Source organism: Littorina saxatilis, linkage group LG9, assembly GCF_037325665.1.
Source record: "Littorina saxatilis isolate snail1 linkage group LG9, US_GU_Lsax_2.0, whole genome shotgun sequence".
Taxonomy (NCBI): Eukaryota; Metazoa; Mollusca; class Gastropoda; order Littorinimorpha; family Littorinidae; genus Littorina; species Littorina saxatilis.
The window spans coordinates 39,498,091-39,519,573 of record NC_090253.1 but is presented as its reverse complement, the minus strand read 5'-3'; the positions used below and the strand labels follow the sequence as shown (position 1 = coordinate 39,519,573).

The 21,483-nt window shown below is 42.9% G+C and overlaps 1 protein-coding gene across 2 annotated transcripts in view; it reads right to left on the bottom strand.

Annotated features, from left to right (window-relative positions):
* The window catches only part of LOC138976039 (uncharacterized), a 38,452-nt gene extending 18,036 nt beyond the window's left edge, over window positions 1–20,416 (bottom strand). Inside the window, exons 1-13 of one of the 2 annotated variants that reach the window (XM_070348830.1) lie at window positions 20,136–20,416; window positions 16,253–16,378; window positions 15,323–15,446; window positions 14,822–14,935; window positions 11,918–12,047; window positions 9,204–9,377; window positions 8,488–8,571; window positions 7,236–7,364; window positions 7,047–7,064; window positions 6,017–6,126; window positions 4,958–5,101; window positions 3,420–3,511; window positions 2,094–2,171 (exon numbers count right to left, since the gene is read on the bottom strand). In XM_070348830.1, the coding sequence (XP_070204931.1) occupies window positions 2,094–2,171; window positions 3,420–3,511; window positions 4,958–5,101; window positions 6,017–6,126; window positions 7,047–7,064; window positions 7,236–7,364; window positions 8,488–8,571; window positions 9,204–9,377; window positions 11,918–12,047; window positions 14,822–14,935; window positions 15,323–15,446; window positions 16,253–16,378; window positions 20,136–20,297 (1,485 nt within the window). In that variant the 5' untranslated portion in view covers window positions 20,298–20,416. The remainder of the gene's footprint in view (window positions 1–2,093; window positions 2,172–3,419; window positions 3,512–4,957; window positions 5,102–6,016; window positions 6,127–7,046; window positions 7,065–7,235; window positions 7,365–8,487; window positions 8,572–9,203; window positions 9,378–11,917; window positions 12,048–14,821; window positions 14,936–15,322; window positions 15,447–16,252; window positions 16,379–20,135) is intronic. The other variant, XM_070348831.1, reaches the window with a different exon arrangement.
* Between the last annotated feature and the right edge of the window lie 1,067 nt (window positions 20,417–21,483).

Genomic DNA, 21,483 nt, shown 5'->3' with positions numbered 1-21,483 from the left:
AGAGAGAGACAAACACAGAGAGGCTGTGAAAGAGCTTCACAGAGAGACAGACAAGCAAACAGAGTGAAAAACAAGAGGCGAAGCCATCAAGGCTCACGTAAGAAATCGACAAACAGTAACACACACACACACACACACACACACACACACACACACACACACACACACACACACACACACAGAAAGAGCATTGGTGAAACTGTGCAAGAAAGCGAGACACTAGATCTAGATCTGTCTGTCTGCATGTAGCCTATTTACAGGGACACAACTGCCAACTAGTCTCGGCCCGCTCAAAATAATAATGACCGAGACTTTCAGTACTTCCTTAGCGTGACGTCTAACCCTCTTACGTCATAATGTGTACACTACATTGGGTGTGCACGTTAAAGATCCCACGATTGACAAAAGGGTCTTTCCTGGCAAAATTGCTTAGGCACAGTTAATAATTGTCTACCTATACCCGTGTGACTTGGAATAATAGGCCGTGAAAGGTAAATATGCGCCGAAATGGCTGCAATCTACTGGCCGTATAAAATTTCATCTCACACGGCATCACTGCAGAGCGCCTAAAACTGTACCCACGGAATATGCGCGATATAAGACTCATTGATTGATTGATTGATTGATACATGTGATGTCAATGTAATGTGACGTCTTCAAATGTTAGAGTTTCTACCACAGACATACACACGCACGCACGCACGCACGCACATACGCACGCACGCACAGACAGACAAAGTTACGATCGCATAGGCTACCCTTACGTGAGCCAATAGCTTGAGATAAAAATAACTCCAAAGACAAGAGAGAGACAGTAAAAGATCGAGCTTCACACAAAAACAGTCAAGCAAACCGAGTGAAAAAATAGTTTTACCGGGGACAGACAAGCAAACAGTGTGAAAAATAGATTCACACCAAGACAGACAAGCAAACAGTGAAAAATAGCTTCACACACAGACAGACAAGCAAACAGTGAAAAATAGCTTCACACACAGACAGACAAGCAAACAGCGGAACATGCAGACAGAAAAACAGAGGGACACAGGGAGAATGTGTACCTGCCAGTGCATGTGTGTCAGCGTGTCTATCTGTGTGTCTCTTAGTCTGTGTTCATAAACTTGCTTATGAAGCTTTCATGGTTGCCTCCATTTCTCACTGAAAATTCCAAATCTCATCCAATCCATTGTTCCAGCGAAAGCAACGTGTACATGAGCAGTGCTTGGTGTACACACAAACACACACTCATGCACACACACACTTACATGGGTGAAACCTAGGAAAATCAAATTGACTGAAAATGTTTTGAGGCAGGGGCCCAGGGGCCGTCAAGGCCCTGGCGGGGTACAGGGCAGGGCCCTGTTAGGGGGTCCAGGGGGGCAACGCCCCCCGGCCGAAAACGAATTTTTGCATTATTCATTGTGATTTTGTGGCCTTTCCTGGCAAAAAAATACACTATCATGCATGTCATAAAATAGATTCTAATGATATGGTAAAAAGGGTAAACAAAATCAAAACAATTCACAGAAGTAATCATTTTTCTTTTGTATCCTTTCACACTTGCATCTTCCAACACAACGACACAATTGATAACAATTAACATTGACAACAGCCAAAGTACATGAAATAGAAAGTGAACAACTGAACAACTGAAATAAAAGTTCGAAATATTTAATTATAAGAAGCACACATTGCCAGACAGGCATTGAAATAAATGATGAAACAGAATGTCACACATGCAAACAGCATGATGTAGCACTGCACAAAGTAGCAACTAAGCAGTAGCATCTCTTATAGTGCAAAGTTCTCAAGGAAAAGCACTTGAGTTTCAAGCACCAAACTTATCACACACAGTTTTAGTTTCATGAACTCCAACCCGGGCAAACTGCAACCGGTTCACTATAGCAGTTCGAAAACACGTTCCGCAAGTGGTTTCGGTTTATAATTTTTTTTTTTTTTTTTTTTTTTTTTTTTAAATTGCAGATTGACGGAATTTCCGTCAGACTTATTTTCAGATTGACGGATTTCAGTCAATTGACGGGCTACTTTCACCCATGCACTTAAAGTATCTACACACTAATAATAAGATCACAGACCTTTTGAGTGCCTGCATCTCCTTTCACTGGTCGCTCAAAGTAACGCAAACCTGACAACATTTCATTGGCATGAGATCTCTGAAACAAAAATCAAAGCAGTGTCAAAACCATTGCAGTAAGAATACATGCAGTAAAAGTTCAATCATCAAAACACTATCAGAGAAACACTTCTGGAAAGAATATTATTATCCAAGCGTTCTTACGCCGTAATGATTCATGTTTATTGGCGTCATTTTGTCGGAGAAACATAATTCCATTCCAAGGAAAAAAACACATATGAATTTGAGAAAGCAAAAATTAACCAACCAAACAATGACATTAAACTAATGGCATCAGTTGCCATCAGGCCCTCACCAAGAAACATAACAATGAGACTATACCATGAAACACAGATGCGTTTGTATGCCTGTGCGTGAGTCTGTGTTTCAATCTCTGTATGACCTCAATATGTGTACCTCTGTGTTCTTTTTTCTTTTTCTTTTCTTTTTTTCTTTCTATGTTAAAGCGCTTAATTTACACCCGAGGGCTCCCCACAGCTGTTCTACGTAGAGGGTACCAATTATATTTTTTAGGAGGCCCAAGGACCCCCTCTGAAGAACTTTGGAGGGTCCCAAAACCAGGGGGACTTTTGGAAGTTTTCCAAGACCTTATTCACCAAAGTATTCGTTGTCCAATCCATTCGAATTACTCCGTAAATTCGCTTCGCATCCGTACACATCCGGCAAAAAACAGCCAAGCGTACGTTCTTGTTCATTCTGTATGAAAACTAGCACACAGTTACATCAGTACCAGCGGTACACATGAGAATGCTAATTTGGTGTGTCCCAGGACCACTTCTAAGAATGTCTAGTGCGTTCTTGTGGCTTCTAGTGCACATAGGGACACACAGTTTGTTGAGCCCTGCACCAACGGGTGCCGTGGCCTAACGGATAAGACATCGGCCTCCTAATCGGAAGGTCGTGAGTTCAAATCCCCGCCGCGGTCGCCTGGTGGGTTAAGGGTGGAGATTTTTCCGATCTCCTAGGTCAACTTATGTGCAGACCTGCTAGTGCCTGAACCCCCTTCCTGTATACACGCAAGCACAAGACCAAGTGCGCACGTAAAAGATCCTGTAACCCATGTCAGACTTTGATGGGTTATAGAAACATGAAAATATCCAGCATGCTTCCCCCGAAATTGGCGTATGCTGCCTGAATGGCAGTCATACACATAAAAAAATCACTCGTGCAAAAAAACATGAGTGAACATGGGAGTTTCAGCCCATGAACGAAGAAGAAGAAAAGGAAGAGCCCTGCACCTAATGGAAGACATGCCTCCATTGTTTACCTGATTGAAAGAGTCTATGGATGGCATGCGCTGGATGCGTGAGATGTCCCCCTCAAGGTGATGCATTGCACTGCCGCTGATTGCAGAGGTACCTGAAAGTGCACCTACACTTTGTCAGGTCAGTACACAGTATACCCAATTTAGCACCACACTGCCGTATTAGTACATGATATACCTGAAAGTGCACCTACGCTTTGTCAGGTCAGTACACGGTATACCCAAGATAGTACCACACTGTCATATTAGTACATCAGGCAATCCATTCAAGGAAGAATGAGTTTCAAGGAAATCAATAACGCCGGGGGGTCCAGGAGCAGAGCTCCTGGTGGGGGTCTGGTGACAACGCCCCAAGAAGTTGAAGCATTTTGGCCCTGTTAATATGAATTTAACCTCCTCTGGTGAAAGATGAATTGTGCGTGTAAAGAAAAACACTGTTTTGTCCCTCTCACCTGGGTTAAACTATCATTTTCTCGTGTAATTTTTCTTTATTTTTTTGTGTTGCTTTTGCGTAAATTTGCTGAGATTTGGATTGCCTGTACATAATTGACCTGAAAGTGTATCTACACTTTGTCATGTCCATACAAAATGTACCCAAAAGAGCATTACACTTTACAATGCCAGTGCATGATATACCTAACTCAGTATGTACACCAATACATGTTGTCATCAAAAGTAAATTTGTTAGATCAAAAAACAACGGAAGACCTAAACTACATCACATAAGTACATAATAATCCAAGCACATCAGCTGACCTTTATCACATCCTTACTAACAGTTTACTATTTAATGTTGTGCAAAACAACATTATTTAGTATATTCACAAACATTTTGAATGTGTAAGTCTAAAAGCAGCAAAAGCTGAATAACTTTATTGGTCATGACTAATATTTACATCAAAGAACTGCAGCAGAAGGCTCAACAGATTGAGTGCCAACACACACACACATACACGAACAGACAGACAGACAGCCAGCCAGCCAGCCAGGCACACACACACGCACATATATATATACGAACAGACAGAAAGACAGCCAGCCAGCCAGCCACAAAGACATACACGAACAGACAGAAAGACAGCCAGCCAGCCACAAAGACATACACGAACAGACAGAAAGACAGCCAGCCAGCCAGCCACACAGACATACACGAACAGACAGAAAGACAGCCAGCCAGCCAGCCACACAGACATACACGAACAGACAGAAAGACAGCCAGCCAGCCAGCCACACAGACATACACGAACAGACAGAAAGACAGCCAGCCAGCCAGCCACAAAGACATACACGAACAGACAGAAAGACAGCCAGCCAGCCAGCCACAAAGACATACACGAACAGACAGAAAGACAGCCAGCCAGCCACAAAGACATACACGAACAGACAGAAAGCCAGCCAGCCAGCCACACAGACATACACGAACAGACAGAAAGCCAGCCAGCCAGCCAGCCAACCAGCCACACTCACAAACACACACATACACGAACAGACAGAAAGCCAGCCAGCCAGCCAGCCAGCCAGCCACACACACATACACTTACCTTGGAGGTCCCAAAGGGCCATAACTTCTGCAAGAGATCCTGTCCTCCGTACGCGCACAGTGTGTGTCGCCAGCTCATACTTGGCTGATTTCCCCTGTGAGGTGGGTGCTCTGCCCTCGGGCTGTTTGAACACACCTAGTTCACCTGTCAGATTAAACAGCAACAGTGAAATAGGTATGACACCAAGAGACCTTCTTCTTCTTGCTTGTTCATCGGCTGAACCTTCCACGTACACTCATGTTTTTGCACAAGTGGATTTTTACGTGTATGACCGTTTTTTCCCTGCCCTTCAGGCAGCATACGCCGATTTTGTGAGAAGCATGCTGGGTATTTTCGTGTGAAGCATGCTGGGTATTTTTGTGTGAAGCATGCTGGGTATTTTCGTGGGAAGCATGCTAAGTATTTTCGTGTTTCTATAACCCACCAAACTCTGACATGGATTACAGGAGCTTTTCTGAGCGGACTTGGTCTTGTGCTTGCATGTACACGCGAAGGGGGATAAGGCACTAGCAGGTCTGCACATAAGTTGACCTGGGAGATCGGAAAAATCTTCACCCTTAACTCACCAGGCAGCCGCGGCTGGGATTTGAACTCACGACCTTCCGATTAGGAGGCCGATGTTTTATCCACTATGCCACTGCGCCCGTCACCAAAAGACCATTTCCAGGTCTCTAGACAGGGTCTTGGACTGCCTAGTCTCAAACTACAACACAGTATTGCCCCAAAAGACAAAGACACAGCACTGAAAAGAAGTAAAATAAATCACTTATGTTGGTTTAAAACAAAACTTTCTTCAATGTTAATATCATGCTATATATACCATATCTGGCATTAAAGATCCATACTCAATGTTGGAGAGTTGTGATTTGGGTTTTACTCTAGAGGAAGAAAATACCTACCTTTTCCCCAAAATGTTAGGAAGTCAGTAGCTGAATATAATCCCGCAACATACACACAGCTTACGATTAAAACTAGTAATCACATTTTCATTAAAGTACAGTTGTACATATTTTAGGATAAAAAAAACAAGACAATGTGAAAGGGAAGAACAGAACCGACCATTATCAGTTGGTGCCTTGTTTTTTTTGGAGTCAATGAGTTTGGGACGCTGCTTCTTAGTGGGAGGTTCATCTCCACTGTCGCTATCACTGCAGGGACTGGAGTCTCGTCTGAAAGGGACAAGTATACAACTGTGAGACAAATAACAAGGTCTTGCACAACTGCACAATTTGAAGCTGAAAAAAAAGGTCATGTAAATAGCATGTATTGACCTTTCTCTGAAATATGCATACACACCCACTCACACACATCCACTCACACACACACATGCACGCACACACACACAATCCCAAATATAACAAAAAGCGCGCTCAGCATCTGTTTCTAAATCAGTCAACAAAATAAGCATAATAAAACAGAGGAAAGCCCCCACTCCTACAGGTAAACTATACTAAAAATTGTTCAACAATCTACAAGTAGCTCTTCAAACTTAGAAGCCAACGAACCTTCACACGAATAGACCAAAAAAACTACCAACACTACGCATTCCATGTATCTAGCTACCAACTTCAAACTACAGAGGTACCTATGATGAAAGGACACCTTGGAACCAGCCACAAGTCTCCCCACATCTAATAATAAGCGAAGGGCCAACAGAATGCATTCTTTATTGGGGAGGTGTCCTTTCATTGGAAGGGCCTCTCATCGCAAATGCCATGGTAATTACTCAAGTATTTGTAGACATGCTCTTCTGGGGTATCATGCTATTCTGCAGCTTTTTTGTTTGTTTGTTTGTTTAATTGCACACACACAAAAATTTAAAAAAATGAACAGAACTAAAATCACAGCAAACATTGTATGTGTGAGTTAACGTTTCTGAAGAGATATAGGTTGTTTTATTTGACCGTAATTCTTAGTGTAAAAATTCAGCAAAACCGCCACTGACATTTCGCTGACGCATCGACAACCAAATGGCTGCCGTCCGCAACATATGAACGATACCGCTTCAAAGTGTTAAACGCTCTGTTGTTGTTGTTGCTGTTGTTGTTGTTGTGTTTTTTTTAATACAAAGTCAAAAAGGAAAGCTCACCGTTTAGGCTGATCCTCCCTTAAAAGAAAACATAATAAATGTAAACAAGAGAACAATCTTTGGAGAAAAAAAAGGTTCACAGCACTGACAAATCCTCTTGAACGTGCGAAAGGCTCACTTTAATGTGGTCCATATAGGACCCCCCCAAAAAAACATGAACAAAATAAGTGTGTGTGTGCGCACACCAACCTCTTGAGGTGTGTGACACAGGACTGTGCCAGACGAAACAGAATTGACGTTCCACGAAACTTGAGTGTTCCAACTGCCGACAGAAACTCTGCACTGGGGAGTTTATCTTGGGTCTCCTCTCCAAATAACCTGCAAGAAAGCAACAAATTGTGTTCAAATTTGTTTCAAAGTTTTAACAAGAGATCAAAATCAACTTTACTGAAAATTACTGGAACTACAATCTAAACTTTTTAAACAACAAAGAACAGGCACTAAAGCAATTCTCTGATGTGGCTCATGTAATGGACTCTTTTCAACTTGCTTTTTTTTCTTCTTTTTTTTTTTGCTTAACGCCCGGCCGGCCGACCACGAAGGGCCATATCAGGACGATGCTGCTTTGGACATATAACGTGCGCCACACACAAGACAGAAGTCGCAGCACAGGATTTATGTCTCACCCAGTCACATTATTCTGACACCGGACCAACCAGTCCTAGCACTAACCCCATAATGCCAGACGCCAGGCGGAGCAGCCACTAGATTGCCAATTTTAAAGTCTTAGGTATGACCCGGCCGGGGTTCGAACCCACGACCTCCCGATCACGGGGCGGACGCCTTACCACTAGGCCAACCGTGCCGGTTTCAACTTGCTTCAAACAACCAAAACTGAAAGACTTTCAACAACACAGCAGGTTACATTCACTTCTACCGTAATATTGTACAGTCCAACCTGTCTACAGTAACCACAAAAAGGACACACCAAAGTGGACACTATGGAATGATGAATTATATTGACCGAAAATGTCACCTGGGTTCCTTCCAAGTGGTTGTTTTGGGCAGGTGCTCATAATCAAATTTTTTTAAAAAATGTTCATGACTTTATTGTCCCATCGCTGGGAAATTCAGGTTGCTTCCTCCCAGCGGAAAGCTAGCAGCAACAGAGTCGTGCTACCCAGGTGTATGTATGTTTAGGTGTGATCAGCCACCTGCACTTATGGCAGAATGGCTGAGGTCTTTTACATTCCACAGTGGTGACACGGGGGTGGGACAGGAGTACAGTCTTTTAGACAGCACATAAAGTTGACCTGTGTCCGTCCCGGCCTGGATTCGAACCCTTGACCCACAGATCACAAGTCCAGTGCTCTACCCACTGAGCTACCGGGCCCCCAAGGCAGGATTGACTGTACTAGTGTTTTGGCTAAACCAAGCACTCCTACATGTGGCCCACACCCTTGTATATAATTAATATTCTATATACTTGGAACACACTCACTTGGCGCTGTTTAAGGCATCTTCCATCAAGGACGCTTCATCGTTGGGCAGGCCCTTGTGTTCACGAATGTCTCGCACCATGTGCCTGGTTAGAGAGAGAGGGAAGACATCAGGTATTAAAAACGGTGCAAAGCAAAAAAGTACCGAGAGTGATACTTTAGAAATTATTTTACTCACTTGCTAAGTTAAAAACTCAGGTGTTACAAACAGTGCAAAGCAAAACGTATGGATAATGATACTTCAGAAACTGAAAGTATTGTCCTCACTTGCAAACTGTCTCTGCAATGCTGAATCTCTGATTTTTTGTTTGTATTTTGTATGAAACATAATAAGTGTTGGCGTGAAGAAGTCAAACATTAAAAGTATTTTTCTTTTCTTTCAAAAGGTTAGAAAGTACAGGTTACCTCAGTCTGGTAAGACTTTTTTTGTGGTAAAATACTTACACTACTGTATCAAAAAATATGCCCTTGCTATTACATAGTGCAATTCTAGCACACAAAAAGACAAATAATGAGCATGCAAAGGAGTGACCACAAGTGTTGGGAGGGTGGGCACAGAGGTGGGGTGTGCTGAGAGAGGGGGAGACAAAGGGAGAGGAGGGAGGTAATAGCCAGAGGCAGACAGGTAGTTAGACAGAGAAACAGACACTGAGAGACATACAATGACTAAACGCGCAACATTATATAAAAGCAGCTCTGCACAGAGCAACAGACTCACTTGAACTCTTCAAACTGCAGGAAGCCATCGATGTTGGTGTCGTAATACCTGAACATGTAGCGACACCTCATCTCGGCCGGCATTCCACCGTGCTGTGTGCACGGCTCCAAGGTTGCCAGACCCAGCAACACCTCTCTGAAGGTCAGCACGTGGCGATGGTGAACGTCAAAAGCCCTGCAACACAGGTGTCAAAATATTTCAACTAACCAGTTATGGATCTTCACATTTTTATGAGCGTGTGTTAATACATGTATATGTACAGTGGAAGCCCCCTTTTAAGACTCCCCCAATGTAAGACTCCCTCCCTTTTAAGACCCTGATTTCTCAGATATTCTGTTCATAACCTCTGAGAAATTCAAGTTTTACGCCCTCACGGCAAAGCTATTAGGGGCATGTTCCCGGGTTTTAACCCGACTTTAGATGAGATACACAAGTGTATGCGTGTTTAGGTGGTATCAACCATCTGCACTTATGGCAGAATGACCGAGGTCTTTTACATGCCACTGTGGTGACACGGGGGTGGGAGATGGATACCGTCTCTGGGTCTGCACAAAAAGTTGACCTGTGTCTGTCCTGGCCCGGATTCGAACCAGCGACCTTTCGATCACAAGTCCAGTGCTCTACCACCTGAGCTACCCGGGCCCCTCTGTAAATTTACCTCCATTTTAAGACTCCCTCCCATTTAAGACCTACAGGTCTGAAAAGGGGGGGGGGGGGGGGGGCGGGTTCCACTGTACTGCTTTGTGTGTGTTTGAACCAAAATTGGTGTATGTGTTTGTGCATGTGTGTCAGAGAGAGAAAGAGAGTGTGCATGGGTGTGAGGGCACATGTCAGCGTGTTTGACCAATGTGCCCGAGTGTTTGAAACACTCAAATCACCTTTGGAGGCAAATCCAATCAAACTGGAGTGAGTTCGGGCTCAGTTTATAGCCTGATAATAAAATGTGATGGGAATACAAAGGCTTGCATGAGCATATCAGGAGATAACAGCAGCCACACCTGATCACAAACAGGTCTCTACAATAGATGATTTTTGGAAATAATTCTGTCTGGTTTGCATGGGTTGTGAGAGAGTGAGTCCCCTAGCATTTGCGCAGACAAACTTTGCCATGTGCTTCCTGTCCATGTGTTCTAGACACGCCCTCTTACTAATGACTGGCCTATAATGTCACATGGCAAATAAAGTCATGATGGGAAACTTTCCCACGTGAAATTACGGCCAGTCACAAGCGAGAGGGTGTGTCTCAAACACATGTACCGTATTTGACGGACTACAAGCCGCAACTTTTTTTTTTAAATCGCATTGCGGCTTATAAAAAGATGCGGCTAAAACGTTACCTAAACTTGAATAGCATTCACCTAATGGAAGTCGCCGCGGATTTTCATTTCGCTCGATTAGCGATTACCGGTACTTTATTAGCTCTCTACTCAAGACTCGGCGCTTTTCTCTTTCTTTCGCGAATCTTCGTTTGTCAACAAGTCGTCGTGACAAGATAGCGTACAGAGAAACACCGGATGTATCAGGATCTCGCGCGCGCGAGATTTCGTTTTTTTGTGTCTTGCGATAGTTGGAGGAGCGAGGGCCGCCATGTTGTGTTTTCGTCTGCTCGAAATGTGCGCAAAAGTTGTAAATCATCCCAAAAAAGCTTATTCCGGGCGGGACTACATGTGTGTGTTGGTTACAAATTGTGTGTGTGTGATATTTTTCTTCAAACTTTTTCACTTTTCTTCTTTGTTTCACTTGTTTATTCTCGGAGCCGATTTCGCCAAATACCGTACTTTCGTTTGCCTGGTTGTTTTGATTGATTGACACGATCTGATTATATTTTTTTGGACGGCGGCTAATATAGTGACGCGGCCTATACGTGGCTCGTCCCAATTTTTTTTTTAAAGTCGGGGGTGCAGCTTTTAAAACGGTGCGTCTTGTAATCCGTCAAATACGGTACATGCAGCACATGGCAAATTTTGTCTGCACAAACGCAAGAGTACTCACTCTTTCACAACCCATACAAACCTGACAGAGTTACTTCCGGAATTCATCAAATGACAGGTGTCTAACCGACGACAGACAAGTAAATAGAGCTTCTCTAAATAGCCTACGTTCAAGGCCGTCAGACAACTCTGTCAGTTCAGAGAAGCTGCTGTGAAAGGGAGACTACTGCTTCACCCTGTCGCACTACCAACAACGGCAAGTGAGAGTTTTGCAGAACCAGTCACGTGGCACATGAGAAAATAATAAACATTGAAATGGGGATGACAGTTGTTTGTTAATTTCAATGCTTCTTATTCTCTCAGGTGCTCTCATGAACTAACTTCTTCTTCTTCATTCATGGACTGAAACTCCCACGTTCACTCATGTTTGTGCGAGGGTGGGTTTTTACGGGCATAACCGTTTTTACCCCGCCATACGACACTTTCAGGGGAAACATGCTGGGTATTTTCGTGTTTCTATAAGTATAACCCACCATGCACTAACAACATTTAAGACTTTATTTCTTCTTTTTCAGAAGCTAAATGCCAATTGTTTACCTGAAGAAACCTTCCACGTTCTGTGCCCGAGCGCCTTTCAGGGTGGTGATGTAAGAGGTGAAGGTCGTGAGAAACGAGGATGAGAGTCGTTTTTCATTTCAATGTTTCTTATTCTCTCAGATGCTCATACACTAACAACATTTAAGACTACACCTCTTTTTCAGAAGCGAAATGCCAAGTGTATACCTGAAGAAGCCTTCCACGGTCTGTGCCCGAGCGCCCTTGAGGGTGGTGATGTAAGAGGTGAAGGTGGAGAGATTCATGTAGTGGCTGGGCTGACACACCTGGTGGAACTCCTGGTACAACAGGTCTTGTTCTGTCAACAGGGCATGAAACATTTGTCCCACAGGTAGAGATACAGGGTGACCCAAAAAGAAGAGTACCCAAACAAAACGTCTTAAATTGAACAAAAATACAGCAATCTTCATAAAATTTATTTACACACACAAGTAGCCTCTGCATGATTCGCACAGAAAATTTTAGCGTTCTAGCCTGTCTTTCAGGAAAGTTATGCTCATTCTACAGAACATGCTCCAAATGGCCTCCCCCGGATTTAAATCCCCCAGATTTCTATCTTTGGGGGTTCCTGAAAGACAACGTCTACAGGAACAACCCACAGACAATCACAGAACTCAAGAGAGCCATCACAACAACCATTCGCGGAATCTCGCAACAGGAGTGTGTGCGGGTGATTGATAACTTTGCGCGGCGAGTTCAAGTTTGCCTGCAGCGACGCGGAGGCCATTTGGAGCATGTTCTGTAGAATGAGCATAACTTTCCTGAAAGACAAGCTAGAACGCTAAAATTTTCTGTGCAAATCATGCAGAGGCTACTTGTGTGTGTAAATAAATTTTATGAAGATTGTTTTATTTTTGGTCAATTTGTGACGTTTAGTTCAGTCCGTCACTACCTCACCACTGATGCAACCAAAACGTTAGTGTGTTCTTTAGTCCTCTCAAAGATAGATTATTGCAATTCTCTTCTGGCCGGTCTCCCTAAGTACCTTTTAGATAGACTTCAAAGGATCCAAAATAACGCTGCCCGCCTGGTCTTCAAATCTTCCAAGTATGAACACGCCACACCCCTTCTTCACTCTCTACACTGGCTGCCTATCACTAAAAGGATCGAATACAAACTCTCCTCTCTTTCTTTTGCCGTCGTTTCTGGTTCTGCCCCAGAATACTTCTCAGAACTCCTCAATCTCTACACCCCCTCTCGTCAGCTTCGCTCCGCCGCCGACACTCGACTCTTCCGACTCCCCACAGTGCAAACAAAGACATGTGGCGAGAGGTCCTTCGCCTATCAAGCCCCTGTGACCTGGAATAGATTACCTCTGCCTCTCAGACACACAGATTCTCTCACTACATTCAAGACAAATCTCAAAACACACCTCTTTCAGCGCAAGTGATTTTCCCTCCAGCATCTCCCCACCCACCCCATCCCGCCCCACCTCACCCCCTACCTAGTGCCTAAAATAACGTGTATATATATTTTCTGCGCTTTGTGTCAGCACTGTTTGTGTGTGTGTAAATAGTATTGTTGACACGTTTTTATACAGTAGCCTTATGTGGTTCTTGTGCCTAGGCTGTGTATTGGATTGTCATTGTATGCCTGCATCATTAGTTGTCAGTAATTATTACATGTGCTGATTGTTCTCTTTGCCTGCGCGCGTATAGTATGTTGGTTATGATTGGTCATAGTATGTTTGTTTATGTTTGGTCGTTATCTTTGCCTGTGCGTGTATTGTATGTTTGGTCGTTTTCTTTGCCTGTGCATGTATAGTTTGTTGGTTATGTTTGGTCGGTTTCTTTGCCTGTGCGTGTGTAGTATGCTTGGTCGATGTATGTATTGTAAAGCGCTAAGAGTAGACATTTTTCTAGAATAGCGCTATAAAAGTTTGCATTATTATTATTATTATTACTCTTTTTTTGGGGTCACCCTGTACATGAATACACTTCATAACAGTCAGCAAGTACAGGGGAGCCCCCCTTTTAAGGCCAGAGATGGCACAAGGCTTTGGTACAAAAATATGTTTGGGTTCTCAGCATATTCAGCTACTTGATAATTTTCGAACATTGAGAAAACTTTTGATGCTGTTTTCTCAGAATCGTTTTTTGAGCACCAGTGTCGTCATTCGGAAATACTCATCTTCTGGTCTAACTGTTCATTCTTCTTATTCTTTTTCACATTTTTACCAGAAATGGTGTCTCTGCAAAAAAGCAGAGAGAGAGACTTTCTATGAAGAAATTCTGTGAAAGTACTGTGAAAAAACAAAAGTTTTTACCCAAAAGGTTGCAAAATAAATGTCAATTCTGACCTATAAATCATTCAAATATTACTTTTTAAAACAACAACAAAAACCCTTTTCTGGTATATATATATTTTTTTATATAAATCTAGGACCTGGAAAAAAAAGTTGAAAAGTTTGCCAAAGCCACAAATCTTCCGTCGTTTCTTAACGTGGACGCCCTTGCAAGAAGCTTTCATTGCTTGGGAAACGATTGGCTCTGTGCAAGCGCTTTCAAGATGGTGGACAAAATGTCAGCCATTGTGCGATGTGATAGAGTTTGACAGACGAAACAGGCATTGACTACAAGTGAAGACATTTTTTTATAACAACGTCGGAGAATACGATCATAATAGGTAATATTTCCAGTCGAAGTTTACTTCAAAATGATTTAGAGTTAAAATACTTTTTCATCATCCCAAAATTGGGACAATTCATGCGCTAGAACCGCCGTATTAAAGAAAGTTTCGTCGTCGAAAAGAAACCTAAACACTATGGCCGCCATTTTTGTTTTCCTGTGCACTAGCTCATGGAGTCACCGCAGGGCGCTGCACAGCGAAAACCGTGTTTCATTTGCGTGACGGTAAAATCGTTCTTGGACGTCTTCACTGTGAAAAGCCAGACTGGAGACCTCCAAAAATCTGAGAAACAGACCACAACTGCAGCTACCAAGCAACAAACACAAACCCATGCACACACAAACACAGAGTTGCCATTAGAATGTCAAATTCTACTAATACAATGGCTAAAACCTGGACACAGGAAAACAGCAAAGACGGGCAAGCACAGACATACACACAAACCTTTCTTTCCTAGTTTGGCGGACTTGAGCAGAGCTTCCTGTGGGGTTGTTTGTGACGTCTCAGCTGACGTGTCAATGTGTTCAATCACGGCTTCTCCAATACCAAGTCCCTGGCCTGTAGAATGCGGTGAAACAAATGCTTGCTTTGGATTTAAAGATAACACAACTTTACTCCTTCAAAAAAGTCGGGAGAATCTATCAGGATGATTCATTTATTAATTAACACACACACACACACACACACGTACACTGACACACACACTCATGCAAATAGGTAGGAAGAGAAACATTAACTGCGTTAAACACCACACATTCGGATATATATACCGCATTGATACTTAAAACCAGTTCTTTTTTTGTACATAAACTTTACGACAAACTCACCATGGACATTAAGCTGCACTTTAGAGAACACCCAATCAACATCAAAACCCACTATTTAATTATTTTTCTTTCAAAGCAGAACTGCATTTAAACAAAATCCAAACTTGAGGAATCCTACCCTCTTTGAGGTCTTTGACCTGGTTGAAGAGTTTGATTGGTTCTAACCCCAGGATACCGGGGTTGTGTCCCCCTTCCAGGTTCTGTCGCATCTCTTCCACTGTCAGCCATTGAGAGCCATCCACCTGAAACCGACAGTTAGCACTGTAGTACAGTCAAAGCTGTCTATAACAACCACACAAGGGACCAACTAAAAGTCACCCATATAGCCAGGTGGTCAGCATGGAAAGGTGAATTAAATAGGAAGCGACCTCGTCAGGGATTTCTTTGGAGTGGTTGTGACGGGCAAGGGGTCCAATCGTTATCAAAAGGTGGTCGCCAGGGCAGGTTAAACTGTATGCGTATGCACACGTCAGCAGATTAAGTCACATAAGCATTAAAAAGCCATAGATTAGCTGCTGTCTACATGAAGTGTCTTGGTTTTGAGATAGCTTTTCAAAGGAGTTTCATGTGACCAGTTGAAGATTTTGGACTGTCCTCGGATACGTACTTACAGACAACATGGCTGTATTTACCATGGAGACGGTTGACCGGGCGAGCAACGCAAGAAGTCAGGATTCCCTTGCCAGAAAAACTGCTGTGGTAATACAGTGGAAAACCCCCTTATAAGACCTAAAACAAAATCTGAGAAAATTGGGTCTTAAAAAGGAGGGAGTCTTAAAAAGGAGGGAGTCTTAAAAAGGAGGGAGTCTTAAAAAGGAGGTACATTTACAGGGGTTGTGAAAAAAAAGGAGAAAAAACAAGGTCTTAAAATGGAGGGAGTCTTAACTTGGGGGTGCACTGAACTGCAGTTTGTATTAATCAAAAATAACAAAGCAATACAAAATATTTAAACAAATTCAGTGTACTTTGTTGTTAATGTTATACATGTACTCTATGACTTACTGACACAGTGTATGATCATTAGTTATCTGGTTGTCACTATACATACCGTTGCAATGGCAGCAGTATCCACAGGACCAGCCCAGAAGGTGATATGAATTGCAGGCGGAGCATTAGCAAACCGTGTGAAGTGTGTTTTCAGCAACGTTCGCACATGTATTTTGCGATCGAAGAACTGAAATTGAGCAGGAAAAAACGATTAGACCTACATTATGTCATATAAAAAGAGAAGTAAAATTTGACTCACATTCCTGACAATCAGTTTCTAAACAGTAAAGTTTAGCTTCCTGCGTCAATATCAATAAGCCTAGGGAGTTTGGGTGCAACATTTTCTCTCAAGAAAGTGTGACGTACAGTGGAGTCCGGGTACAACGAATCTCAAGGGAGATACATTTTAGTTCGTTATATCAGTAATTCGCTGTAGAGTTTTCAACCCTAAATGGCCTCAAGACAAGTTTTCCCACTCACCTTCAAATGATCGTCCCATCGATCTTTCCTTGGAGAGTACAATCTCTGCATGTTTTCAACAGCTTCATAATATAATCCATAGAGAGGCATAGTTCAAATGTTCACTTTACTGTAATTTTAGAAGTAAAATTTAAAAAGTCGTGTAAAAGCGTGTACCATATTTTCCGGGTCATAAGGCGCGACTTTTTTCCTCCTCAGTGTATCAAAATACGAAAAAAAATCAAAGAGACCGCCTGAGTACCAGTCAAACAACTTGTGATAATGCATGTTTCAGCTACTAGGTACTACCCTGGCCATGTTTCCTCTCAAGACATCAAAGAGACCGCCCCATAGGTTAAACTCGGTAACTGACCCCGGTGCAGGAAGTGTTTCCTCTCTCAGACTATATGACAGGGGAACCACCTCTCATAGCTAAAACTGGGTCATTGAACCCTGGGAAGAAGGTCAGTGTCAAGGCATCACAATGGGCCTGCCTTTGATCTCGCGGCACACACAGAGCACACATATTTCCACTGGTATTCTTCCTTTGATGTGCTGCTTATTTTCATTCTTCGACCGTTTGTTACTGGTATACTTTTACTTGTGTTTGTGTATTTTTGTCTTTGGAGAGAATTATTGACATCAGTTCGTTGTAGCCTTGTGACTTTTAGAGACAAAACGGTTCTGGGGCGATGAAAACGTGTTTGTTATAAGAGGGGGTTCGTTATGCAAATGAGTTCAAAAGGTTCGATGTAGCCGGAAAGTAACAAGTAAGAAATAGAAGGCTGTCTGCCGGGAAATCAATGGCAGTTCGTTAAAAGCGGGATTTCGTTATACCCAGGTTCGTTATAGCTGGACTCCACTGTACATCATGCTTCTGCATCATCATCCTTGAGTCAACTACTCTTAACTAACAGTAACAGCATCTGTGTAGCTAGCACGGAACAGAATCTTCCCTGAGTCCATTTTAAAGATCTCAGGACAGATTCCTTTAAGAAATTTGTTTTCTTGTGTATGCAGTGCAGTGCAGTTGCATTCCAATCCATGCCATTGGGGTAAATGGGTTATACCAGTTTTTGGTATACTTTTTTGTGTGTGTGTGTACTTTTGAGTTTTTGTACCTGAAGAAGACCCTTAGGTTGAAACGTCGCTGTTATTCGTTCCGTGTTCGTCATTTTAACGTGAGTACATTGCTTTTTGGTCTCTTTATTGTTCCCTCTCACGTGCAGTCGCCATTGTTTAAATACTTTGGTCAGTCAAGTTTCTACCCACGCAGGTTTGTATGTGAGTGTGTGTGTGTTTGCATTCCAGAGCATGTGCTGTTTCATTTGTATTCTGAGGTGGCCAGAACTTATAAATACTTATAAAAGACCATAGGTGTTAACTATTATAAGAGCGCAACCTTCTTAATGCATGCTGACTGTGTGTGCTTAGCTTGTTTTTGTCACTTAGGAACTGAATGTGGCGTGTGTGTGCATGCATTAATTGTGTGTGTTTCACTGTTTGTGTGTTCATGTAATTGTAAATCCCCCCCCTCCTCTCTCTCTCGTTCACACACACACACACACACACACACACACACACACAGGGGTCTGTCAGTGTCATATGCTGTAAAACCTGACCAACTAAAATGGAAGACTATACCTTCTAAATTAGTTATGGGCGGGGATGTAGCTCAGTCGGTAGCGCGCTGGATTTGTATCCAGTTGGCCGCTGTCAGCGTGAGTTCGTCCCCACGTTCGGCGAGAGATTTATTTCTCAGAGTCAACTTTGTGTGCAGACTCTCCTCGGTGTCCGAACACCCCCCATGTGTACACGCAAGCACAAGACCAAGTGCGCACGAAAAAGATCCTGTAATCCATGTCAGAGTTCGGTGGGTTATAGAAACACGAAAATACCCAGCATGCTTCCTCCGAAAGCGGCGTATGGCTGCCTAAATGGCGGGGTAAAAACGGTCATACAACGTAAAAGCCGTGGGAGTTTCAGCCCATGAACGAACAAACAAACAAACTCCTAGTTATAATACTGAAAAATGTACTACAGGCAAACATGTTAATATAAGGACCACTCAAGGGACTAGATGACCAAAAGTGCATGGTGGTTGTACTTGTACAAGTTGTAGACACCATGCATGTACACAGCTAGGGACCGGCACGGTTGGCCTAGTGGTAAGGCGTCCGCCCCGTAATCGGGAGGTCGTGGGTTCGAACCCCGGCCGGGTCATACCTAAGACTTTAAAATTGGCAATCTAGTGGCTGCTCCGCCTGGCGTCTGGCATTATGGGGTTAGTGCTAGGACTGGTTGGTCCGGTGTCAGAATAATGTGACTGGGTGAGACATGAAGCTAGCTGTGCTGCGACTTCTGTCTTGTGTGTGGCGCACGTTATATGTCAAAGCAGCACCGCCCTGATATGGCCCTTCGTGGTCGACTGGGCGTTAAGCAAACAAACAAACAAACACAGCTAGGTGGTCGCTATTTATTGGTGAATTTTACAACAAAACACTTGTTGAATGTTGGGGATCCTTTTGGTGGAGGTAAATGGGAAGCTAGCTGGTGGCCGTACCGGGAGGTGGTCGTCATGCAGGGCAGCTAGGTTCAACTGTACCGCTGCTTGCTGCTACCCGAGGCTAGTTATCTGTCTTCTTTGAGGGTTTAACAAACACTAGCCTTTGAACAGCTACTTCTTAGACAAGTGCTGATACTGTGATAGAAGTACTTGGAGAAAAATGGAGCTGGGTGGCCGAGTGGTAACGCACTTGCGCTCGGAAGCGAGAGGTTGCGTGTTCAGGCCTGGGTCAGGCCGCAATTTTCTCCCCCCTTTCCTAACCTAGGTGGTGGGTTCAAGTGCTAGTCTTTCGGATGAGACGAAAAACCGAGGTCCCTTCGTGTACACTACATTGGGGTGTGCACGTTAAAGATCCCACGATTGACAAAAGGGTCTTTCCTGGCAAAATTGTATAGGCATAGATAAAAATGTCCATCAAATACCCGTGGGACTTGGAATAAAGTAAAAAAAAAATTCCATCTCACACGGCATTAAGTCTCAATGCGCCACTAATAGTCAGAATGTTGACCCTGGGCGTTAAATGGAAGAAGAAGAAGAAGAAGAAGTACTAACTACTATTAATTTCAAAAGTAGTAAATTGTAATCATGTTTTTTTTTAAATGGACACAATTATTAACAGGCCTGTTGTTTTAAAACTAAAATTAAAAACAGTTCTTCAAAGAAACATTAATAAACCTGTGTCTCGTTTCATTTCTAAATAATTAAAACTGGTCGGAATTTCGTGGCTTCATTTCACCACTAGCAGTAACTTGTGTAAGTATGAGACACACTTTACTCCGCAGTTGCAGTTGCACAATCAAACTCGAAGCAAGCAGTGAAACACGAACTTCACTTCTGCATCCTACCCAATCATGAGTATCGTCACGCTGCAATCACAGGACAAATTCTCAGCAGATTAGATTATCGATCAGAAAATTACCGTGTCCGCAATCTTCTGTGCGGTCGATGCTAGTGTTTCGCTTTCCTGTTTTGCTTCTGTTGGTAACCACAGGCCGCGATTGTCCCAGTTTCGCAGCAACACCCGGCCTTCGATGTCAAAAAGCAGCACACTGACCAACTCTGGAGATTCTTTCGGCGCCATTCCTGATCTCTGGGAGGCTCAGTGTCGCCGGAACATCTCAAGAATGGAAAGTTATTGCATCACGGACACACGGTTTTCAAAGTTCTTCAAAGGGAAAGCTCGCTGGAAATCAACTTCCGGTAGGATGGTCGGGTCAGAGGTCATGCGTGAAGAACTCGACCAAAATTTCCTGTGTAAAAACCCATGTCCTGTTCATTTCTGCTCTTTTTTTTTAACACAATCGGGAGTTCCCCACCTCCTCCCATCTTTTTTAAAACTTTGTCTTTCAAATTATCATCAATATTCCGCTGTCTAATTCATGAATATGAATATTTAATACAAATAAAAATATTCAGAAAATCATGTTTTCTGTGGGATGGTGGTAGTGGTGGTGTTGATGTGTGTGGTCACTTCTTGTCTGATTGTTGTTGTTTTTGTTGTTGTAGTTATTTCTTTTGTTTGTGTGTGTGTGTGTGTGTGGTGTGTGTGTGTGTGTGTATGTGTGTGTGTGTTATTCTATTACTTCTTTCTGACACAGTGACAGAAGCTAGCCGGGCTCCAAACTATGGTGGCAATTATGTATTTATGCGCGTGACCCATTGAACACAATTATATAAGGTTAAACAACAAATTGGTAATTCTCAATGATAAAGAATAAATGCACAACTCCCAACAACACCGGTCTACATGGTGTGTATGATCTTGTAATTTCTTCAGCGGCACCTCACTTGCCTTCAGCTTTTTTATTGTTTTTTATTATTATTTTTTATTACTATTATCATTATTTAATTATTATAATTATCATTATCCCAGCGAAGCTGGAGGTATCCCACGAACGCTATGCTGTAATTGACTTGAGAAATGTTCATGCTACCCCCCGCGGGTTAGGGGGAAGAATTTACCCGATGCTCCCCAGCATGTCGTAAGAGGCGACTAACGGATTCTGTTTCTCTTTTTACCCTTGTTAAGTGTTTCTTGTATAGAATATAGTCAATTTTTGTACAGATTTTAGTCAAGCAGTATGTAAGAAATGTTAAGTCCTTTGTACTGGAAACTTGCATTCTCCCAGTAAGGTAATACATTGTCCTACGTACGTTGCAAGCCCCTGGAGCAAATTTTTGATTAGTGCTTTTGTGAACAAGAAACAATTGACAAGTGGCTCTATCCCATCTCCCCCCCTTTCCCCGTCGCGATATAACCTTTGTGG